The 20,748-nt window shown below is 47.4% G+C and overlaps 1 protein-coding gene across 4 annotated transcripts in view; it reads left to right on the top strand.

Moving 5' to 3' along the window:
- Positions 1 to 10,665: 10,665 nt before the first annotated feature.
- Positions 10,666 to 20,748, top strand: part of ACSBG1 (acyl-CoA synthetase bubblegum family member 1) — a 65,387-nt gene continuing 55,304 nt past the window's right edge. For 2 of the 4 annotated variants that reach the window (XM_017865338.1, XM_017865339.1), the window contains exon 1: positions 10,666 to 11,298. In XM_017865338.1, coding sequence (XP_017720827.1) covers positions 11,168 to 11,298 — 131 coding nt within the window. In that variant the 5' untranslated portion in view covers positions 10,666 to 11,167. The remainder of the gene's footprint in view (positions 11,299 to 20,748) is intronic. The other 2 variants (XM_017865336.1, XM_017865337.1) reach the window with 2 other exon arrangements.

Here is a 20,748-nt window from a genome sequence, read left to right as displayed (position 1 = left end):
TATTAGGAGTACAGAAACCCAACAGACAGTGGAGGTTAGTGCAAGATCTCAGGACTATCAATGAGGCCATTGTCCTTCTATACCCACCTGTATCTAACCCTTATGTTCTGCTTTCCCAAATACCAGAGGAAGCAGAGTGGTTTACAGTGCTGGACCTTAAGGATGCCTTTTTCTGCATTCCTGTACATCCTGACTCTCAATTCTTGTTTGCCTTTGAAGATCCTTTGAACCCAGCGTCTCAACTCACTTGGACTGTTTTACCCCAAGGGTTCAGGGATAGCCCCCATCTGTTTGGCCAGGCATTAGCCCAACACTTGAGCCAATTTTCATACCTGGACACTCTTGTCCTTCGGTACACGGATGATTTACTTTTAGCCACCCGTTCAGAAACCTTGTGCCATCAAGCCACCCAAGCACTCTTAAATTTCCTCGCTACCTGTGGCTACAAGGTTTCCAAACCAAAGGCTCAGCTCTGCTCACAGCAGGTTAAATACTTAGGGCTAAAATTGTCCAAAGGCACCAGGGCCCTCAGTGAGGAATGTATCCAGCCTATACTGGCTTATCCTTATCCCAAAACTGTAAAGCAACTAAGAGGGTTCCTTGGCATAACAGGTTTCTGCCGAATATGGATTCCCAGGTACCGTGAAATAGCCAGGCCGTTATATACACTAGTTAAGAAAACTCAGAAAGCCAATGCCCATTTAGTAAGATGGACACCTGAAGCAGAAGCAGCTTTCCAGGCCCTAAGGAAGGCCCTAACTCAAGCCCCAGTGTTAAGCTTGCCAATGGGGCAAGACTTTTCTTTATATGTCACAAAAAACAAAAACAAAAACAAAAAAACAGAAATAGCTCTAGGAGTCCTTACACAGGTCTGCGGGAAGAGCTTGCAACCCATGGCATATCTGAGTAAGAACATTGATGTAGTGGCAAAGGGTTGGCCTCACTGTTTACGGGTAGTGGTGGCAGTAGCAGTCTTAGTATCTGAAGTAGTTAAAATAATACAGGGAAGAGATCTAACTGTGTGGACATCTCATGATGTAAACGGCATACTCACTGCTAAAGGAGACTTGTGGCTGTCAGACAACCGTTTACTTAAATATCAGGCTCTATTACTTGAAGGGCCAGTGCTGTGACTGTGCACTTGTGCAACTCTTTTTTTTTTTTTGAAACGGAGTCTCACTCTGTTGCCCAGGCTGGAGTCCACTGGCACGATCTCGGCTCACTGCACGCTCCATCTCCCAGGTTCACGCCATTCTCCTGCCTCAGCCTCCCGAGTAGCTGGCAATTCTTAACCCAACCACATTTCTTCCAGACAATAAAGAAAAGATAGAACATAACTGTCAACAGGTAATTGCTCAAAACTACGGCACTCGAGGGGACCTTTTAGAGGTTCCCTTGACTGATCCCCACCTCAACTTGTGCACTGACGAAAGTTCCTCTGTAGAAAAAAGACTTCAAAAAATGGGGTATGCAGTGGTCAGTGATAATGAAATACTTGAAAGTAATCCCCTCACTCCAGGAACTAGTGCTTAGCTGTCTGAACTAACAGCCCTCACTTGGGCACCAAAATTAGGAAAAGGAAAAAGGGTAAATATATATATAGACTCTAAGTATGCTTACCTAGTCCTCCATGCCCACACAGCAATATGGAGAGAAAGGGAATTCCTAACTTCTGAGGGAACACCTATCAAACATCAGAAGCCATTAGGAGATTATTATTGGCTGTACAGAAACCTAAAGAGGTGGCAGTCTTACACTGCCGGGGTCACCAGAAAGGAAAGGAAAATAGAAGGGAACCACCAAGTGGATATTGAAGCAAAAAGAGCCACAAGGCAGGACCCTCCATTAGAAATGCTTATAGAAGGACCCCTAGTATGGGGTAATCCCCTCTGGGAAACCAGGCCCCGGTACTCAGAAGAAGAAATAGAATGGGGAACCTCACAAGGACATAGTTTCCTCCTCTCAGGATGGCTAGCCACCGAGGAAGGAAAAATACTTTTGCCTGCAGCTGAACAATGAAAATTACTTAAAACCCTTCACCAAACCTTTCACTTAGGCATTAATAGCACCCATCAGATGGCCAAATCATTATTTACTGGACCAGGCCTTTTCAGAACTATCAAGCAGATAGTCAGGGCCTGTGAACTGTGCCAAAAAAATAACCCCCTGCCTTATCGCCAAGCTCCTTCAGGAGAACAAAGAACAGGCATTACCCAGGAGAAGACTGACAACTAGATTTTACCCACATGTCCAAATCTCAGGGATTTCAGTATCTACTAGTTTGGGTAGATACTTTCACTAGTTGGGTAGAGGCCTTCCCCTGTATGACAGAAAAGGCCCAAGAGGTAATAAAGGCACTAGTTCATGAAATAATTCCCAGATTCGGACTTCCTCGAGGCTTACAGAGTGTCAATGGCCTCGCTTTCAAGGCCACAGTAACCCAGGGAATATCCCGGACATTAGGTATACAATATCACTTACACTGGACCTAGAGGCCACAGTCCTCAGGGAAGGACAAGAAAATGAACAAAACACTCAAATGACATCTAAAAAAGCTAACTCAGGAAACCCACCTTGCATGGCCTGCTCTGTTGCCTATAGCCTTACTAAGAATACAAAACTCTCCCCAAAAAGCAGGACTTAGCCCATACAAAATGCCATATGGACGGCCCTTCCTAACCCATGACCTGGTGCTTGACTGAGAGACAGCCAACTTAGTTGCAGACATCACTTCCTTAGCTAAATATCGACAAGTTCTTAAAACATTACAAGGAACCTGTCCCTGAGAAGAGGGAAAGGAACTATTCCACCCTGGTGACATGGTATGAGTCAAGTCCCTTCCCTCTAATTCCCCATCCCTAAATACATCCTGGGAAGGACCCTACCCAGTCATTTTATCTACCCCAACCATGGTTAAAGCAGCTGGAGTGGAGTCTTGGATACATCACACTCAAGTCAAACCCTGGATACTGCCAAAGAAACCCAAAAACCAGGAGACAATGCTAGCTTTTCCTGTGAACCTCTAGAGGATCTGCGCCTGCTCTTCAAGCAACGACCGGGAGGAAAGTAACTAAAATCATAAATCCCCATGGCCCTCCCTTATATTTTTCTCTATACTGTTGTCTTACTCCCTTTCACTCTCACTGCACCCCCTCCAGGCCGCTGTATGACCAGTAGCTTCCCTTACCAAGAGTTTCTATGGAAAATGTAGCTTCCAGAAAACATTAATGCCCCATAAATCTTTTTTTTTTTTTTTTTTTTTTTTTTTTTNTTAAAGCAGCTGGAGTGGAGTCTTGGATACATCACACTCAAGTCAAACCCTGGATACTGCCAAAGAAACCCAAAAACCAGGAGACAATGCTAGCTTTTCCTGTGAACCTCTAGAGGATCTGCGCCTGCTCTTCAAGCAACGACCGGGAGGAAAGTAACTAAAATCATAAATCCCCATGGCCCTCCCTTATATTTTCTCTATACTGTTGTCTTACTCCCTTTCACTCTCACTGCACCCCTCCAGGCCGCTGTATGACCAGTAGCTTCCCTTACCAAGAGTTTCTATGGAAAATGTAGCTTCCAGAAAACATTAATGCCCCAAAAATTTTTTTTTTTTTTTTTTTTTTTTTTTTTGAGACGGAGTCTCGCTCTGTCGCCCAGGCTGGAGTGTAGTGGCTGGATCTCAGCTCACTGCAAGCTCTGCCTCCCGGGTTTACGCCATTCTCCTGCCTCAGCCTCCCGAGCAGCTGGGACTACAGGCGTCCGCCACCTCGCCCGGCTAGATTTTGTATTTTTTAGTAGAGACGGGGTTTCACCGTGTTAGCCAGGATGGTCTTGATCTCCTGACCTGGTGATCCACCTGTCTCGGCCTCCCAAAGTGCTGGGATTACAGGCTTGAGCCACCGCGCCCGGCAAATGCCCCATAAATCTAAGGGAACCCCCACCTTCACTGCCCACACCCATATGCCCCACAACTGCTATAACGCTGCCGCTCTATACATGCATGCAAATACTCATTATTGGACAGGAAAAAGGATTAATCCTAGTTGTCCTGGAGGACTTGGAGCCACTGTCTGTTGGACTTACTTCACCCATACCGGTTTGTCTGATGGGAGTGGAGTTCAAGATCAGGCAAGAGAAAAACACGTAAAGGAAGTAATCTCCCAACTGACCTGGGTACATAGCATGCCTAGCCCCTACAAAGGACTAGATCTCTCAGAACTACATGAAATCCTCCGTACCCATACTCTCCTGGTGAGCCTATTTAATATCACCCTCACTGGGCTCCATGAGGTCTCGGCCCAAAACCCTACTTACTGTTGGATGTGCCTCTCCCTGCTCTTCAGGCCATATATTTCATTCCCTGTACCTAAACAATGGAACAATTTCAGCACAAAAATAAACACCACTTCCTTTTCAGTAGGACCTCTTGTTTCCAATCTGGAAATAACCCATACCTCAAACCTCACCTGTGTAAAATTTAGCAATACTATAGACACAACCAACTCCCAATACATCAGGTGGCTGACTCCTGCCACACAAATAGTCTGCCTACCCTCAGGAATATTTTTTGTCTGTGGTACCTCAGCCTATCGTTGTTTGAATGGCTCTTCAGAATCTATGTGCTTCCTCTCATTCTTAGTGCCACCTATGACCATCTACACTGGACAAGATTTATACAATCATGTTGTACCTAAGCCCCGCAACAAAAGAGTACCTATTCTTCCTTTTGTTATCAGAGCAGGAGTGCTAGGTGGACTAGGTACTGGCATTGGTGGTATCACAACCTCTACTCAGTTCTACTACAAACTATCTCAAGAACTAAACAGTGACATGGAATGGGTCGCCGACCCCTCCCGAAGAAATCTCAACTACACAACCCCTACTATGCCCTAGTTCAGCAGGAGCAGTTAGAGTGGTAGTCGGCCACCTCCCCAACAGCACTTGGGTTTTCCTGTTGAGAGGGGGGACTGAGAGACAGAACTAGCTGGATTTCCTAGGCCGACTAAGAATCTCTCTAAACCTAGCTGGGAAGGTGACTGCATCCACCTTTAAACATGGGGCTTGCAACTTAACTCACACCCGAACAATCAGGTAATAAAGAGCGCTCACTGAAATGCTAATTAGACAAAAACAGGAGGTAAAGAAATAGCCAATCATCTATCATCTGAGAGCACAGCAGGAGGGACAATGATTGGGATATAAACCCAGGCATTGGAACCAGCAACAGCTACCCTCTTTGGGTCCCCTCCCTTTGCATGGGAGCTCTGTTTTCATTCTATTAAATCTTGCAACTGCACTCTCTTCTGGTCCGTGTTTGTTACGGCTCAAGCTGAGCTTTCACTCACCATCTACCACTGCTGTTTGTCACCGTCACAGACCCCCACTGACTGCCATCCCTCCGGATCCAGCAGGGTGTCCACTGTGCTCCCATTGCCGCCCCCGATCGGGCTAAAAGCTTGCCATTGTTCCTGCACAGCTAAGTGCCCGGGTTCGTCCTAATTGAGCTGAACACTAGTCACTGGTCCTCTTCCGTGACCCACGGCTTCTAATAGAGCTATAACACTCACCACATGGCCCCAGATTCCATTCCTTGGAATCCGTAAGGCCAAGAACCCCAGGTCAGAGAACATGAGGCTTGCCACCATCTTGGAAGGGGCCCCCCGCCATCTTGGGAGCTCTGGGAGCAAGAAGCCCCCAGTTAACAGTTTCACAAAAACTCTGTCATTTTCAAGTTTAAACTTAGTCAAGTCGTAGCGTCCCATTTCTAGGAATTTATCCTAGAGATAGACTAGCTCAAGTACGAACCACACAAGGATAAGATTATTATTATGTTTTTGTTGTTGTTGAGACGGAGTCTTGCTCTGTCGCCCAGGCTGGAGTGCAGTGGCCGGATCTCAGCTTACTGCAAGCTCCGCCTCCCGGGTTCACGCCATTCTCCTGCCTCAGCCTCCTGAGTAGCTGGGACTACAGGCGCCCGCCACCTCGCCTGGCTAGTGTTTTGTATTTTAGTAGAGACGGGGTTTCACTGTGTTAGCCAGGATGGTCTCAATCTCCTGACCTCGTGATCCGCCCGTCTCGGCCTCCCAAAGTGCTGGGATTACAGGCTTGAGCCACCGCGCCCGGCCAGGATAAGATTATTCATCGCAGCTTCATCCGTAACAGCAAAAGACTGAAAACAACCTAAATGTTTATCCTACAGAGCTGTTGAAATGCATCTCAGGCCAGCCCTTCCATGGAATGCTATACATACCCCCTAAAAAGAGAACCAGGAAGCTCTCCAGGCAAAAATATGAAAAGTTCTCCAGCAAATGTTGTCAAGCATAAGAAGATACGAAACTGTATATGCCATATGTTAGCATTTGTATATATCCAAGATATTTCTAGAATGATGCAAAAAAAATTTTAACAGTGTTGGCTCTGGAGAAAAGAAATGAGTGAAGAATGGTGAGGAGAGGGACAGAAAAGTGGGAGGAAAATTTAATTTTTACTGTGAAGCCCTTTGTACCTTTCAAAACATTTTATTGAGGTGAAAATCACATAACATTAAATTCACTGTTTTAAAATGTAGGATTCATGGCTGGGCATGGTGGCTCACACCTATAATCCCAGTACCTTGGGAGGCTGAAACAGGAGGATCCTTTGAGGCCAAGAGTTCAAGACTATCCTGGGAAATATAGCAAGACCTTGTCTCTACAAAAAAATTTAAAAATTAGCCAGGCATGGTGATACATGCCTGTAGTTCCAGTCACAGGAGGCTGAAGTGGGAGGATCACTGGACCCTGGGAGTTTGAGGCTGCAGCGAGCTACAGTCACACCACTGCATTCCAGCCTGAGCAACAGAATGAGATCCTGTCTCAAAATTAAAAAAAAAATGTACATGGCCAGGCACGGTGGCTCAAGCCTGTAATCCCAGCACTTTGGGAGGCCGAGACGGGCGGATCACAAGGTCAGGAGATCGAGACCATCCTGGCTAACACGGTGAAACCCCGTCTCTACTAAAAAATACAAAAAACTAGCCGGGCGAGGTGGCGGGCGCCTGTAGTCCCAGCTACTCGGGAGGCTGAGGCAGGAGAATGGCGTGAACCCGGGAGGCGGAGCTTGCAGTGAGCTGAGATCCGGCCACTGCACTCCAGCCTGGGCAACAGAGCGAGACTCCGTCTCAAAAAAAATAAAAATAAAAAAAATAAAAAAAAATAAAAAAATAAAAAAATGTACAATTTTAGTGACGTTTAGTACATTCACAGTGTTGTGCAACCATCATCTCTATCTAGATTCAAAACATGTTCATCACCCCAAAAGGAGACCCATACTCATCAAGCAGTTAGTCCCTTTGTACATTTTCATGTTCCACTGTATCAATCAGGGTTCTGCAAGAAAGAGATGGCCCCCTGAAAAGGGGCAGGTGAAGAACTTAATGAAGGGACAAAGAGGTGAGGACAGTGTTTTTTTTTGTTTGTTTGTTTGTTTGTTTTGAGACGGAGTCTCACTCTATCGCCCAGGCTGGAGTGCAGTGGCCAGATCTCAGCTCACTGCAAGCTCCGCCTCCCGGGTTTATGCCATTCTCCTGCCTCAGCCTCCCAAGTAGCTGGGACTACAGGCGCCGGCCACCTCGCCCGGCTAGTTTTTTGTATTTTTTAGTAGAGATGGGGTTTCATGGTGTTAGCCAGGATGGTCTCTATCTCCTGACCTCGTGATCCACCCGTCTTGGCCTCCCAAAGTGCTGGGATTACAGGCTTGAGCCACCGCGCCCGGCCAAGGACAATGTTAAGGGAACCACAGGGGATGGTGAGGCAGCTGCAGGGAGCTAGACACTTCTGACCTGAAAGAGCTGGGGAGGAACTGTTTCCCCTGAGGCCAGAGCTGTCTGGAGGGGCTGCTGCTAGAAGGACAAGGATGCACCTGCTGCCAAAAGTGTGGCCAGCCAGGAGGGAAGGAGGGGAATAAAAACTCCAATGTTTCTTTCTCTCCACCTTCTGTCCTGCCACCACCTGGCATTGGCCTGACAACCAGAGGCCAGAGGCTGGGAGCCCAAGGAATGCTCACACAGGGCAGCTCTGGGGACAGAGCGATGGGAGAGAGTAGAGAGGGAATCTGGGGCAAACAGAATAACTAGCATGTTGCTTGTCTTTATTTTTCAAAATGAAATGAGCCATTCAAAAAGTTCAGCTGAATCAGACTCCACTACGGCCTGACCTTTTCAGCACCATGTCCCAGGCTTGAACTTCTGTTGCTATGTTCCCTTTGTCCTGGTTGCCAGGTGGGGTCAGCCCTCCTCGCAGTGACTGCAGAATGACCATGTTCCCATCAGCCTCTGTTGCCAGCCCACCAACTCTCTCCTCCAGCAGCCACTTGACCCTCAGTTCACTGACTGCCCTGGCAAGGGGGTCTGCTGGGCCTTTTTGCTCTTAGTTCCTTGAAGCCATCTTTTCTCTGTGGCCTGTGCTGAGCACTCTGGGCGCCCTGTCGCTTTCTTGGGCCACCTCAGGTCCTCATTATGCTCAGACCTGGAAGATCTGCCCAAGGAAGGTCTTCTTAAGGCCCTCCCCAGGGCCTTGCCTCTGTTTGAACTCTCTTCCCCTTCCTGGTTCCCTGGATCTATAAGAATCTGAGGGAAGGGGAAGGAAGGGGTGTTGGGAATGAAAACTTACACATTTTTCCAAACCTTCCCAGGCTTTCATCTTGATCAAGGCTTTTGAACTTCAGAGCTGAGCATTCTATGTCTTTTTCTCTGATTACGGTTCTCCTGGGGTGGGGAGACACTGACTTGTCACTTACAGTGGTGTCTCACTTGATCCCTCCAATCAGCCCATGGGCAAAGGGCTCCCCATCACCTTCTCACGTCCAGCTGGAGCTGGTGGCCACTTTGGCCCACCCCAGGCCTTCACCCTCATGATTCAAGCAGTTAAAACTGAGGCCAGGAGAGGGCAGAGATCTGCCCAAGATCATGGTGGAGGGCGTGTCAGTGGGAGATTCAGGCCTCGCAGCCGGACCCCAGACCTCCCGCTCAGTGTACCTTCAACAGCATTAGGAAGGCACCATTTGGGGGCTTGTGGCCTGAGACCGCGAGTTTGATAGAAGGCAGCCCAGCTTTTTCTCAGTTACCTGCCTTCACCAGACAGCATCACCTGTGGCCCAGCTGGACCTATTTCTTCTTGGGGACATCTCATATGTATCCCCACTAACACCTCCTGTACACAATGTATATGGAATTGAATTGTGTCCCCAAGCAAATTCATGTCTACCCAGAGCCTCAGAATGTGATCTTTTTTGAAAATAGGGTCTCTGCAGATACAGTTAGTTAAGATGAGGTTCTATGGCCTCAGGGAAGGCCCTACTCCAATGACCAGTGTCCATGTAAGAAGAGAAAATAGGAACATAGACTGCTATGGTTGGAAAATTTCCAACAAATTTCATATGTTGGAAACTTAACCTCAAAATTCTTATGTTGGTTGGAGGTGGGGCCCTTGAGAGGTAATTAGGATTAGGTAAGGTCATCAGGGTGGGGTCCCATGTTGAAACTGGAAACTACAAGAGGAAGAGAGACCTGAGCTGGCACCACGCTCTTGCCCTCTCACCATGTGATGCCCTCCACATTAAGATGTAGCGAGAAAGCCCTCACCAGATGCCAGCACCTTAATGTTGGATTTCCAGCCTCCAGAGCTTTAAGAAATCAATTTTGTGTGTGTGTGTGTGTGTGTGTGTGTGTGTGTGTGTGTGTGTGTGTTTTGGTGTTTTTTAAAATTTGTTTGTTTTGCTTTTTGAGGCAGGGTCTCACTCTGGTTGCCCAGGCTGGAGTGCAGTGGTGCAATCATGACTCACTACAGTCTCAACCTCCCAGACTTGAGTGATCATCCCACCTCAGCCTCCCAAGTGGCTGGGGCCACTGGTGCACACCATGGCGTGGAACCCAGCTAATTTTGTTTTATTTTTTAAAGATACAAAGTCTCACTATGTTGCTCAGGATAGTCTTGAACTCCTAGGCTCGAGCGATCCTCCCACCTTGGCTTTCCAAAGTGCTGAGATTAAAGGTATGAGCTTCCATACCCAGCCTATTTTCATTATGAATTACCCAGTCTGAGGTATTCAGTGATAGCAACAGAAAATGTACCAAGGCATTGACACAGAGGAAAGACAGCCATGTGAGGACAGAGGCAGAGGCTGGAGAGATGCACGTGCAAGCCAAGGAACACCCAGGATGGCCAGTGACCACCAGCAGCTGGGAGAGAGGCAAAGAAGAGTCTGCCCACAGCCCCTAGAGGGAGTGTGGCCCTGCGCACATCTTCGTTTCCAACATCTGGCCTCCAGAGCCATGAGAGAATATATTTCTGTTGTTTGAAGCCATCCAACTTGTGGAACTTTGTTACAGCAGCCCTGGGGAATGAATACACGGTCTTAGAGGTGAGACTTTTGGTATTCAGAAAAAGGCCTTGTCCTATGTGAATTTCCCATCTCTTTATGGCTGCCTGAAAATCCACCCGTAACATGCTTCCTTCCTTTAGAAGAAGGGGCAGGTCCTGGCTTCTATTCAGATTTCCCTGGAAAGTCACATTCCTCGGTTGCCTCTATCATGTCTTCAGTGCAAATGCTTCTATAGACCATGTGACAGTTCTCAGTGTCGGAAAAGTCTCCTTCCTTCCTCTGGGGTGGGCTCCCTCCTCAAATCTGCAGCCTCCACGCAGGACCTGGGGGAGGTGGACTGAGTGGATGAGATCCCTCCCAGGGCAGCATTCGGCAGACTGCAAGTCAAGAGTGCAGAGTGTATGCAGCCAGGGGTAGCAGCCACTTCAGGATCTGGGTCTGGATTTGTGCTGAGAACCACTATGGCCTTTTAAAGCCAGTGAGGAGGTTTTCTGGGGGCCCAGAAGCCCTGAGCCCATTGGCCAAACCTCCTGGGAGAAGCGGAGCAGATTTGCATCAAAAAGAACACTGGCTTCATTGAAATTCTCCTCATCTTGAGTGAAACAAAACCACAAAGAAGAGGAAAGTTTTAATTCTGAGAAACTTCACTGAGGAGCTTTTTTTTTTTTTTTAACTTCTAAAATAGAGAGGAAATGAGCCTCTTTGGGTCACTCTAGTTGCCGCCTCCCCCCGCCCCATGCCTGCCCCGCTGCCCACTCAAGGCCAGCCTCTCACAGTGGGTGACTGAGCTGTCTTCAGTGGAAGCCCGAGGCAGATGCCACGCAATTCTGGAGCTGGATACGGCTGCCCACACGGGGACCCCAGCATGCTGGACAGCAGAGAGACCCCACAGGAGAGCCGGCAGGACATGACTGTGGGGACCACCCAAGAAAAATTGAAAACCAGGTAAGTCGGTGGTTGGGTTTCTGCACACTGCACCTGTGGGCCAAGTTCTAGACTTTACTCTGCTGTGTGAACTTGGGCAAGTTGCTTCTCTCTCTGAGCCTCAGTTTCTTCACCTGGGGAATGAAGGGAAGGATCTGGGCAATCTGTAAGATGGAAGAAGAACCAGTCATTTGGAGGGTTACTTAGCATGGCCAAGAAAGGCTCATCAAAGAATGAGGCACATCCCAGGGGTATGAGCTGGGGCTGCAGTGGGAGACCTGTTGGATCTCAATTGGATGGAGGAGGAATTTTTTAGTCAAGAAGAATGTTTCCCTGTCTTCTCAAGGGGGCCTTTTGCCTGCAGGTGTCAAAGATAGACAAATTTTGTCGGGGAGCCAGAGGTTCTTGCTCCGGTTTGGTATGTGACCGTGGCAAGTCCCTTTGCCCCTCTGGGCTGTAGCTTCCCTGTCTGAATATGAGTGCAGTGGCTGAGGTTTCCCTAAAGCCCTTCCATTGTGTATATTCCAGTGATCTGTGATTCAGAGGAAGTGGATTCAATGTGTCAGGCATTCACCAATGCCCACCCTGCCCAGGCCCTGTCCATCCAGGGAGTAGGGGATCCTGAGAAGATGGGACTCAGTCCCAGCCCTGGGATGCCCTGGTCAGGAGGCAGGAAGAAGGCAGGCGTGCACGCACGCACACACACACACACACAAACACACACACTGTGATTTGTGTCCAGGAGGGGCACAGGCTAAGGGGCAGAGAGAGGGAGGCTTCTAACTGGGGCGCCTGAGATGGACCTTGACAGTCAGAGTGGAGACAAGAGCAGTCGGCAGAGAGAACGACCTAGCAGAGCAAGACAGGAAGTATGGGGATGGGAGAGGTCTGGATGCTGGGCGTATAGAACCGGGGAGGACAGGAGCTAAATGCCAGGGTCCGAGCCCTCTGTAGTAATGGGGAGGAAATGCCAGTGTCTGAGCTTCCAAGACTATGGCCACTGTCCTGATGGGAGGTTATGGGGAAGGAAGATAGAGAGAAATGGGAACAGATGTTAATGCACCTCAGAGATGCAGAGGCCCCTCCAAGGGCTGGCAGCTGGGCCGTGCCCTGGGTCTCCGGAGGACCCTGCTAAGCCAAAGTGGACTCCTGTTCTCCCAGAAGCAAGGACTCCTCCCTGCAAAGCCTCCAGGAGCATGAGGGCCAGCCCATCCCTGGGCATAGGTCAGACGCACAGAGGGTCAAGGGCCCCTGGAGGAAAGTTGGACTGACTTCCTCACCCAAGGGCAGATTCAGGATCTCCGGGCCCTGGTATCCTGGCACCTCCACTCCTCCCTGGGGCTTGTGGGCTCAGAGAGCAGGAAGGCCAGGCGAGATGCTCAGAGGAGCACATCGAAATGTGTCCGGAGGCCAGGCACGATGGCTCACGCCTGTAATCCCAGCACTTTGGGATGCTGAGTCGGATGGATCGCCTGGGGTCAGGAGTTCGAGACCGGCTTGCCCAATGTGATGAAACCCCGTCTCTACTAAAAATACAAAAATTAGCCAGGTGGTGGTACATGCCTGTAATCCCAGCTACTCAGGAGGCTGAGGCAGGAGAATCGCTTGAACCCGGGAGGTGCAGATTGCAGTGAGCCGAGACTGTGCCATTGCACTCCAGCCTGGGCCACAAGAGCAAAACTCTATCTCAAAAAAAAAATAAAATAAAATAAAGGAAATAAATGTGTCCAGAGCAGGGGTAGACAGGCATGAGGACAGCCAGGGCCAGGGGAGCCCTTGAAAACAAAAATCAAGGTCTGCAGGATCTCAGGGTCTTCTGCTCCCTATGAGTGAGGGGCCAAGTGGGGCTCAGGAGCCCAGTGGCTTTGATGTCCACGTCTCAGGCCTAGGGTGAATAGGGGTGGCAGAGGGTCCTGTGTGCCCTGCAAGGCTCACAGAGGCCCGGGCTTGTTTTGCAGACATCACTGAAGGAAGGTAGGCAAACTTGAGGCAGAACCCTAGGCTTGTGCAGAGAAGGACTCCCTCCTGAAAGGGTAAATGGGTCTTGGGACCCTGTAGGGAACAAGAAAGGTTAAAAATTCAAGAGTTGGAGTGCCAGTTCGACTACTTTCTTGCTGAGTGACTTTGGATACATTGTTTAACCTCTCTGGGCCTCAATAGCATCCTCTGTGCAAATAAATATAAAATGCCTGAACTTCATTGACACTGCAGAAAAATTGGGTGGATTCCACCAACTGATATGTATGAAAATGTTTTCAAAGCACAAGAGTTACCCATCACAGGCATAGTAACCCTTATAGCGACATCCTGGAACACTCTTAGCAGCAGGCTGGAGGGCACATGCCTTGGGTTCCAGTCCAGCTCTGCTCCTAACCCATTCTGTGACCCTTGGCAAGACACCTTCTCTGAGCCTCAGTTTCCCCATCTGTCAAACAGGGAAGCCAAACCTGCTCTGACATTCTTGCAGAGCAGCTGTGAGGAAAGAACTTAATTCTTGTTAAACATTGTTCTAAAGTCAGAGAGAGCCGGGTGCAGTGGCTCATGCCTGTAATTCTAGCACTTTGGGAGGCCAAGGAAGGAAGATTGCTTGAGTGCAGGAGTTCAAGACCAGTCTGGGCAACAAAGCAAGACCTTGTCTCTGCTAAAAATTTTAAAATTGGCCAGGCATGATGGTGTGCATCTGTAGTCCCAGCTACTCAGGAGGCTGAGGTGGGAGGATCACTGGAGCCCAGGAGTGTGAGGCTGCAATGAGCTATGGCCACTGTACTCTAGCCTGGACTACAGAGCAAGACTCTGTCTCAAAAAAAACAATAAAAATAAAAAATAGGCTAGGCACAGTGGCTCACACCTGTAATTCCAGCACTTTGTTAGGGCAAAACGGGTGGATTGTTTAAGCCCAGAAGTTCAAGACCAGCCTGGGTAACATGGCGAAACCCCGTCTCTACAAAAAATACAAAAATTTGCTTAAAAAAATACAAAAAAGGCTGAGCACAGTGGCTCATGCCTGTAATCCCAGCACTTTGGGAGGCCAAGGTAGGCAGATCACCTGAGATCGGGAGTTCGAGACCAGCCTGACCAACATGGAGAAACTCCATCTCTACTAAAAAAATACAAAAAAAAAAAATTAGCCAAGCGTGGTGGCGCATGCCTGTAATCCCAGCTACTTGAGAGGCTGAGGCAGGAGAACTGCTTGAACCTGGGAGGCGGAGGTTGTGGTGAGCTGAGATTGCACCATTGCACTCCAGCCTGGGCAACAAGAGTGAAACTCCATCTCAAAAAAAGAAAAAAAAAAAATTAGCCAGATGTGGTGGCACATACCTGTGGTTCCAGCTACTCAGAAGGCTGACGTGGGAGAATCAGTTGAGCCCGGGAGGTCAAGCCATGATGGCACCATTGCACTCCACTTGGGTGACACAGCAAGACTCTGTCTCAAAAAATAGGTAAATAAATAAGGCAGAGAGATCGTTGTTGTTGCCGCCACTGTGATGCCCCTTTCTGCTTCTCTGCTCCTCCAGGCCAACTCCGGAGGGAAGGTGTATTAGTCTGTTTTCCCGCTGCTAATAAAGACATACCGGAGACAGGGAAGTTTACAAAAGAAAGAGGTTTATCGAACTTACAGTTCCATGTGGCTGGGGCGGCCTCACAATCATGGCAGAAGATGAAAGGCACGTCTCACATGGCAGCAGACAAGACAACAGAGCTTGAGCAGAAAATCTCCCCCTTATAATGACCATCAGATCTTGTGTGACTTACTATAATGCGAACAGCATTGGAAAGACCTGCCCCCATGATGCAATTACCTCCCACCTATTCTCTCTCACAACACATGGGAATTCAAGATGAGATTTGGGTGGGGACACAGCCAGATCATATCAGAAGGGCTCTATCTCAGACCTGCCCATTTGCCCTGACCTTGTGGCCATGGCAGCTGCTCCTGGGGAAAGGCGGGTCTGCATTCCTCCATAGCCTGAGAGGGGCTTATCTTCCCCCCGATTCCCAGTGTTGCAGAGGGGAAGACAGAAGGTGGAAGAAAGGGGAGGCTGAGAGCCCGAGGAGGACTTGCACCCTGGCCTGACCACGAGAGTTCCCTTTCCTGCCACACCAGTTGCAGGGCTGGATCCGAGTGATTGGGGCAGGTGTCCGGAGGAAACAGCCAGGCCGGGGCCAGGAGAGGCAAAACCAATGGGGCCTGAGCTGACACTGGCCCTGCTCTGGCAGCTTGTGTTCTGTGCCCTTGAGGCTGTGGCTGTAGACCATGTCCTCTATCAGGGACACCCCTTGAGCCTACCCAGGGCATGGGTCCCGACCCCGGGAAGCCCTCTGTCCGGTGGAGACACCAGTCTCCCTGAGCCTAAGGAAGCCCATTGTGGAGGAAGGGCTTGGGGGAAAACCTAAGAAGAGTGCAGCCTGCATCCATGGGTTTGAAAGAGGCTGGTGATGACCTGATCCCTGATGGCAAGCAGGGCACTGTGCTGACCAAAGGCGTGGTTGTGGAGATGTTACGAGTGGCCATGAAACTGGTCAGGTTGGGGACCGGCTAACTCCTGCGCCTAGAGAGGTTGATGTGGCCAGACTAAGGGCAGCCAGGCCCAAAGGAGGAGGCAGACAGGAGCTCTGGGAGGGGTGCAAGCAGCAGAAGCCCAGGGAGAGCCTGGTTTGGGGTTTGTGAATCTAGCAGCAGTGAGTACAGGCTGGACTAGGGGTGAGGTGGAGGCAGGAGGCCAGGACTTGGGAGCTCCAAGGGTCCCATCTGGCCCAGGGAGGGCTGTCAGGCTCTGAACTGACCACACTCACTCTGGGCTCCTAGCTGACTCTCCCAGCACTGCCTACCCAAAGACTGGGTGCAGAGAGGAGCCCCCTAAGAGCCAGGGATGTGGAACAGTTGCAGGAGGCAGCTACAAGCCGCGTGAGCAAGGCTGTTCCCATGGACAGAGCTTTCCCAGGATGACAGGGAGTGAGCTCTGCCTCTCTGGGGTGTGCTAGCCTAGGAGGGGCAATCGTAAGGCAAATGTCACTGAAAGAACACAGGTGTCCTTAAACATGGACTATCTGGACTTTCTAGTGCTGAAATTCTTCCCACTCCCACTGCCCACTTCCCGTGATATTGAAACACAGTTGTTGTTTCATGTTTTGGTTTCTTTATTGTTTTCCTCTCTTTTTGTTAAGAATACATTCATTTATTCAAAATTATTTCTTGTAGAATAATCAGGCATTGTGCTAAGCACTGAAGAATATAACAGAAAACAAGAACAAGTCTGTACCTTAAGGAGTTTGCATGCTCGCAGGGCAGACAGACATTAACAAATAATTATACCATTAAACTGTAATTGTGACAGGTGCCATGAAGGAATAAAAAAAAAGGGAATATAATCAATGCCACTGAATTATACACTTAAAAATATTTCAAATGGAAAATTTTATGTTATATGTGTTTTACCACAATAAAAACATTTTTTTAAATGTTGATAATTAAAAAAAAAAAAAGACAGAGGGAATTCATGTCTAAAAAAAAGACAGAATTCCATTGTATGGCTATACTACAATTTTTTTATCCATTAATCTATTGATGGGCATTTGAGTTGTTTCCAGTTTGAAGATTTTGTGAATAAAGCTGCTATGAAATTCTTGTATAAGGTGGTTTTTTTTTTTTCTTTGAGACGGAGTCTCGCTCTGTTGCCCAGGCTGGAGTGCAGTGGAGTGCAGAGGGAATATAACAAAGATCTGACTTGGTCTTGAGGGTTGGTGCAGGCTCTCCTGGTAAAGCAATATTTAAACTGAGACCTGAAACAGGAGTAGGAGTTGGTTAGGGAAAGAACTTTCTAGGAAATGGGTGCAGCATGTGCAAAGGCCCCAAGGTGGGATGGAGCTTGTAGTGTTCAAGAAACTAAAAGCCAGTGGGAACAGGGCAGATTTGGGACTATCATGTAAAAGCCACAGGGACTCAAAGTGCTGGTGTCAAGAGCCCAAGATCAAAGGGTCAGGCACATCCGTGGAAAGCGTGAGCCTCTAGGGCAAATGAACACTGGTCCTAGACTTCTGAGTACAGATCTGGATAACTTCCGGATGCAAGTCAGCCCAAGCCAGCTCCAGTCCTTGCAGGAGCTGCAGAGATTTTAGCCAGGGGCAGCAGAGCTCAAACTGACCTGATATCAGGATCTGGGCCCAAAGCTAACTCACTGTCTCCAGGCAAGCCCCTGAATGGCAGAGTACCAGGCAAGCAGGTTTTTTAGGTCACTAAGTCCAATCCACTGTATTACAACATTCACATATTATCAATCTACTCTGACTTGATTACCTCCAGGGAAGGGGAACTCACTACTTACCTCTTCATCCCTGCAAAATCACAGTTTCATCTAGGGCCAGTGGTGGTAGAAAAAAAATCCTATCTCACACTAGGTCCTATGAGAGACCCCTGGATCCCAGCTTTGGCCTCCTACCCAGACAATTCTGGCTTCTTGCAAGGGAGCCTGTGAGGAACACTTTAGAACAGGGCTCGGAAGGTCCTTTGGAAACTGTAAAGGTTGTGACCATGTGAAGGATATCTAGGGCCTAGCTCAGACTCTGGTCCCAAACAGCTGTAAAATAAGAATTTAGATGTTAGCTGGGTGTGGAGGTGCGTGCATCTATAGTCCCAGCTACTCAGGAGGCTAAGGCAGGAGATCAGTCAATTAATCAATCTTCACCCTCCCTTCAGAACATAAGTAACCACTGTTCTGAACAGCCAGTGTTCCAGCTGTTCTTGATGGTGGCATGCATGGGATCACACAGAACGTTACTTGTCTGACTCCTTGCACTCATCGAAATGTTTGTGAGATTGATCAGTATTGCTAAGTATCTCAGTAGTTCATTCATCTGTACGTTTAAGTAGAATTCCATTGTATGGCTATACTACAATTTTTTTATCCATTAATCTATTGAAGGGCATTTGAGTTGTTTCCAGTTTGAAGATTTTGTGAATAAAGCTGCTATGAAATTCTTGTATAAGGTGTTTTTTTTTTTTTTCTTTGAGACGGAGTCTAGCTCTGTTGCCCAGGCTGGAGTGCAGTGGTCGGATCTCAGCTCACTGCAAGCTCCGCCTCCCAGGTTTACGCCATTCTCCTGTCTCAGCCTCCCAAGTAGCTGGGACTACAGGTGCCCGCCACCTCCCCCGGCTAGTTTGTTGTGTTTTTTAGTAGAGACGGGGTTTCACCAGGTTAGCCAGGATGGTCTCGATCTCCTGACCTCGTGATCCGCCCGTCTCAGCCTCCCAAAGTGCTGGGATTACAGGCTTGAGCCACCGCGCCTGGCCTGTATAAGGTGTTTTTGTGGACATATGTTCTCATTTCCTTGGCTAAATCCCTAGAAATAGAATTACTGGGTCAGAAGATAGGTGTGTGCTTAAAGAAGCTGCCAGAAGTTTCCACATCTTTGTCAACACTGGGTATTGTTACTCTTTTTAGTTTCATTCTGGTGGGTGGGTCGTGACATCTTGCTGTGGTTTTAACTTAAATTTCCCTGATGGTCAGTGATATTGAGCATATTTTCATGTGCTTATTGGTTATTTCCATGTCTTCTTTTGTGAATTATCTTTTCAAATCTGTAGCTCATTTTGTAATTGAGTCCTTAATCCTTTTATTATTGTTTTGTAGGCATTCTTTATATATTCTGGTTATATTTTGTCAGATACATGTATCACAAATATTTTTTCCCAGTTTGTGGCTTATCTTCATTTTCTTAATTGTGTGTCTTTTTTTTTTTTTTTCCTGAGACAGGGTCTCGCTCTGTTGTCCAGCTGGAGTGCAGTGGTGTGATATCGGCTCACTGCAGCCTCCGCCTCCTGGGTTCAAGCAATTCTCGTGCCTCAGCCTTTGAGCAGCTGGGACTACAGGCGTGTGGCACCATGCCCAGCTAAGTTTTGTATTTTTAGTAGAGACCAGGTTTCACCATGTTGCCCAGTCTGGTCTTGAACTCCTGACCTCAAGTGATCCACCCACCTCGACCTCCCAAAGTGCTGGGATTACAGGTGTGAGCCACCACCCCTGGCCAATGGTGTGTCTTTTGATGAGCAAATTTTTTTTTAACTATGGTTAGTGCTATTGTGCCCTCTCTAAGAAATCTTTGCTATTTCAAGGTCATATATACATAAATATGATATATATATATATATATATTCTTTTTTTCTATGTGTTCTACTATTTCCCACATTAAATTGCTTGGCTCCTTTATCTAAAATTTACCACATTTGTGTCAGCCTATTTCTGGATTTTCTTCCATTTAGCAATTATTTCTCTATATAATACCATACTGTCTTCATTCTATAGCTTTTTAAAAGTTTTTTTTTTTTTTTAGAGATGGGGTCTTGCTACATTGCCCAGGCTGGCCTTGAACTCCTGGCCTGAAGTGATCTTCCCACCTTGGCCTTCCAAAGCGCTGGGATGAACAGGCCAGAGCCACTGTACCTGGCCCACTACTACAGTCTTATACTAAATCTTGAAATCAGGTAGTGTTGGTCCTCTAACTTCGTGAATTGTTTCCCCCACAAGATTGTTTTATCTGTGCTAGGTGCAGTATGCAGCCTCTAAGATATTGCTCAATGATTCTTGCCCTCTGATATTCTTGCCTTTTGAATTCTTGTGTAATCATCTACCCTAGAACATGGGCTGAATCTAGTGATTCATTTCTAATATAGAATATGGCAAAAGTGGTGGGATTTCTTTTTTTTTATTTCTATGTAATTTTTATGATGACCATAAAAATAACCCTGTAGTCAATAACAATTTAATTGTACATTTTAAAAGAACTAAAAGTGTATAATTACAAAAAGTGATGGGATTTCACTTCAGAGATTAGACTACAAAAATACTGTGCCTTTCATTTTGATTGCTCTCTTTCATTTTCTTTCTTGCTCACTGTAAGACACACTTATGTGGTAAGGACCTGAGGGAGACCTCTGGCCAACATTCAGGGAGGAATTGATAACAACCTGCAAAGAACTGAATCCTGCCAACAATCACATGAGTCTGCTTTTGGAAGCTTATTCTCATCCACTGAGCCTTCATATGAAGACTGCAGCCCTGGTTGACAGTTTGACAGTAACCCTGTGAGACACTTTGAGCCAGAGCTAGCCCATGCCTAGATTCCTAACCCATAGAAATTGTGAGATAGTGTTTGTTTTTTTTAAGCCACTACATTTTGGGATATTTGTTACATAATAATAGATTCCTAATATACTAGATCCTTTGTACTTATATGTAAAATGTAGAATCATCTTGTCAGTTTACTAAAAAAAGACTTTGAAATTTAACTGGGAATAAATTGACTCTATATTTCAAATTGGGTGAATCCATGAACATAGTATGCATTTCCATTAATTTAGGTCTTTGATTTGTCTCAACCATGTTTTATACCTTTCAGTGTAGATATCTTGCACATGTTTTCTTAAACATTTCTAGAAATTTTATGTTTTTGTTGCTGTGAAAACTAATTTATTTT

This window comes from Rhinopithecus bieti, unplaced genomic scaffold (assembly GCF_001698545.2).
Source record: "Rhinopithecus bieti isolate Rb0 unplaced genomic scaffold, ASM169854v2 scaffold_82461, whole genome shotgun sequence".
Lineage (NCBI taxonomy): Eukaryota > Metazoa > Chordata > Mammalia > Primates > Cercopithecidae > Rhinopithecus > Rhinopithecus bieti.
This window is presented reverse-complemented; position numbering and strand designations above follow the sequence as displayed.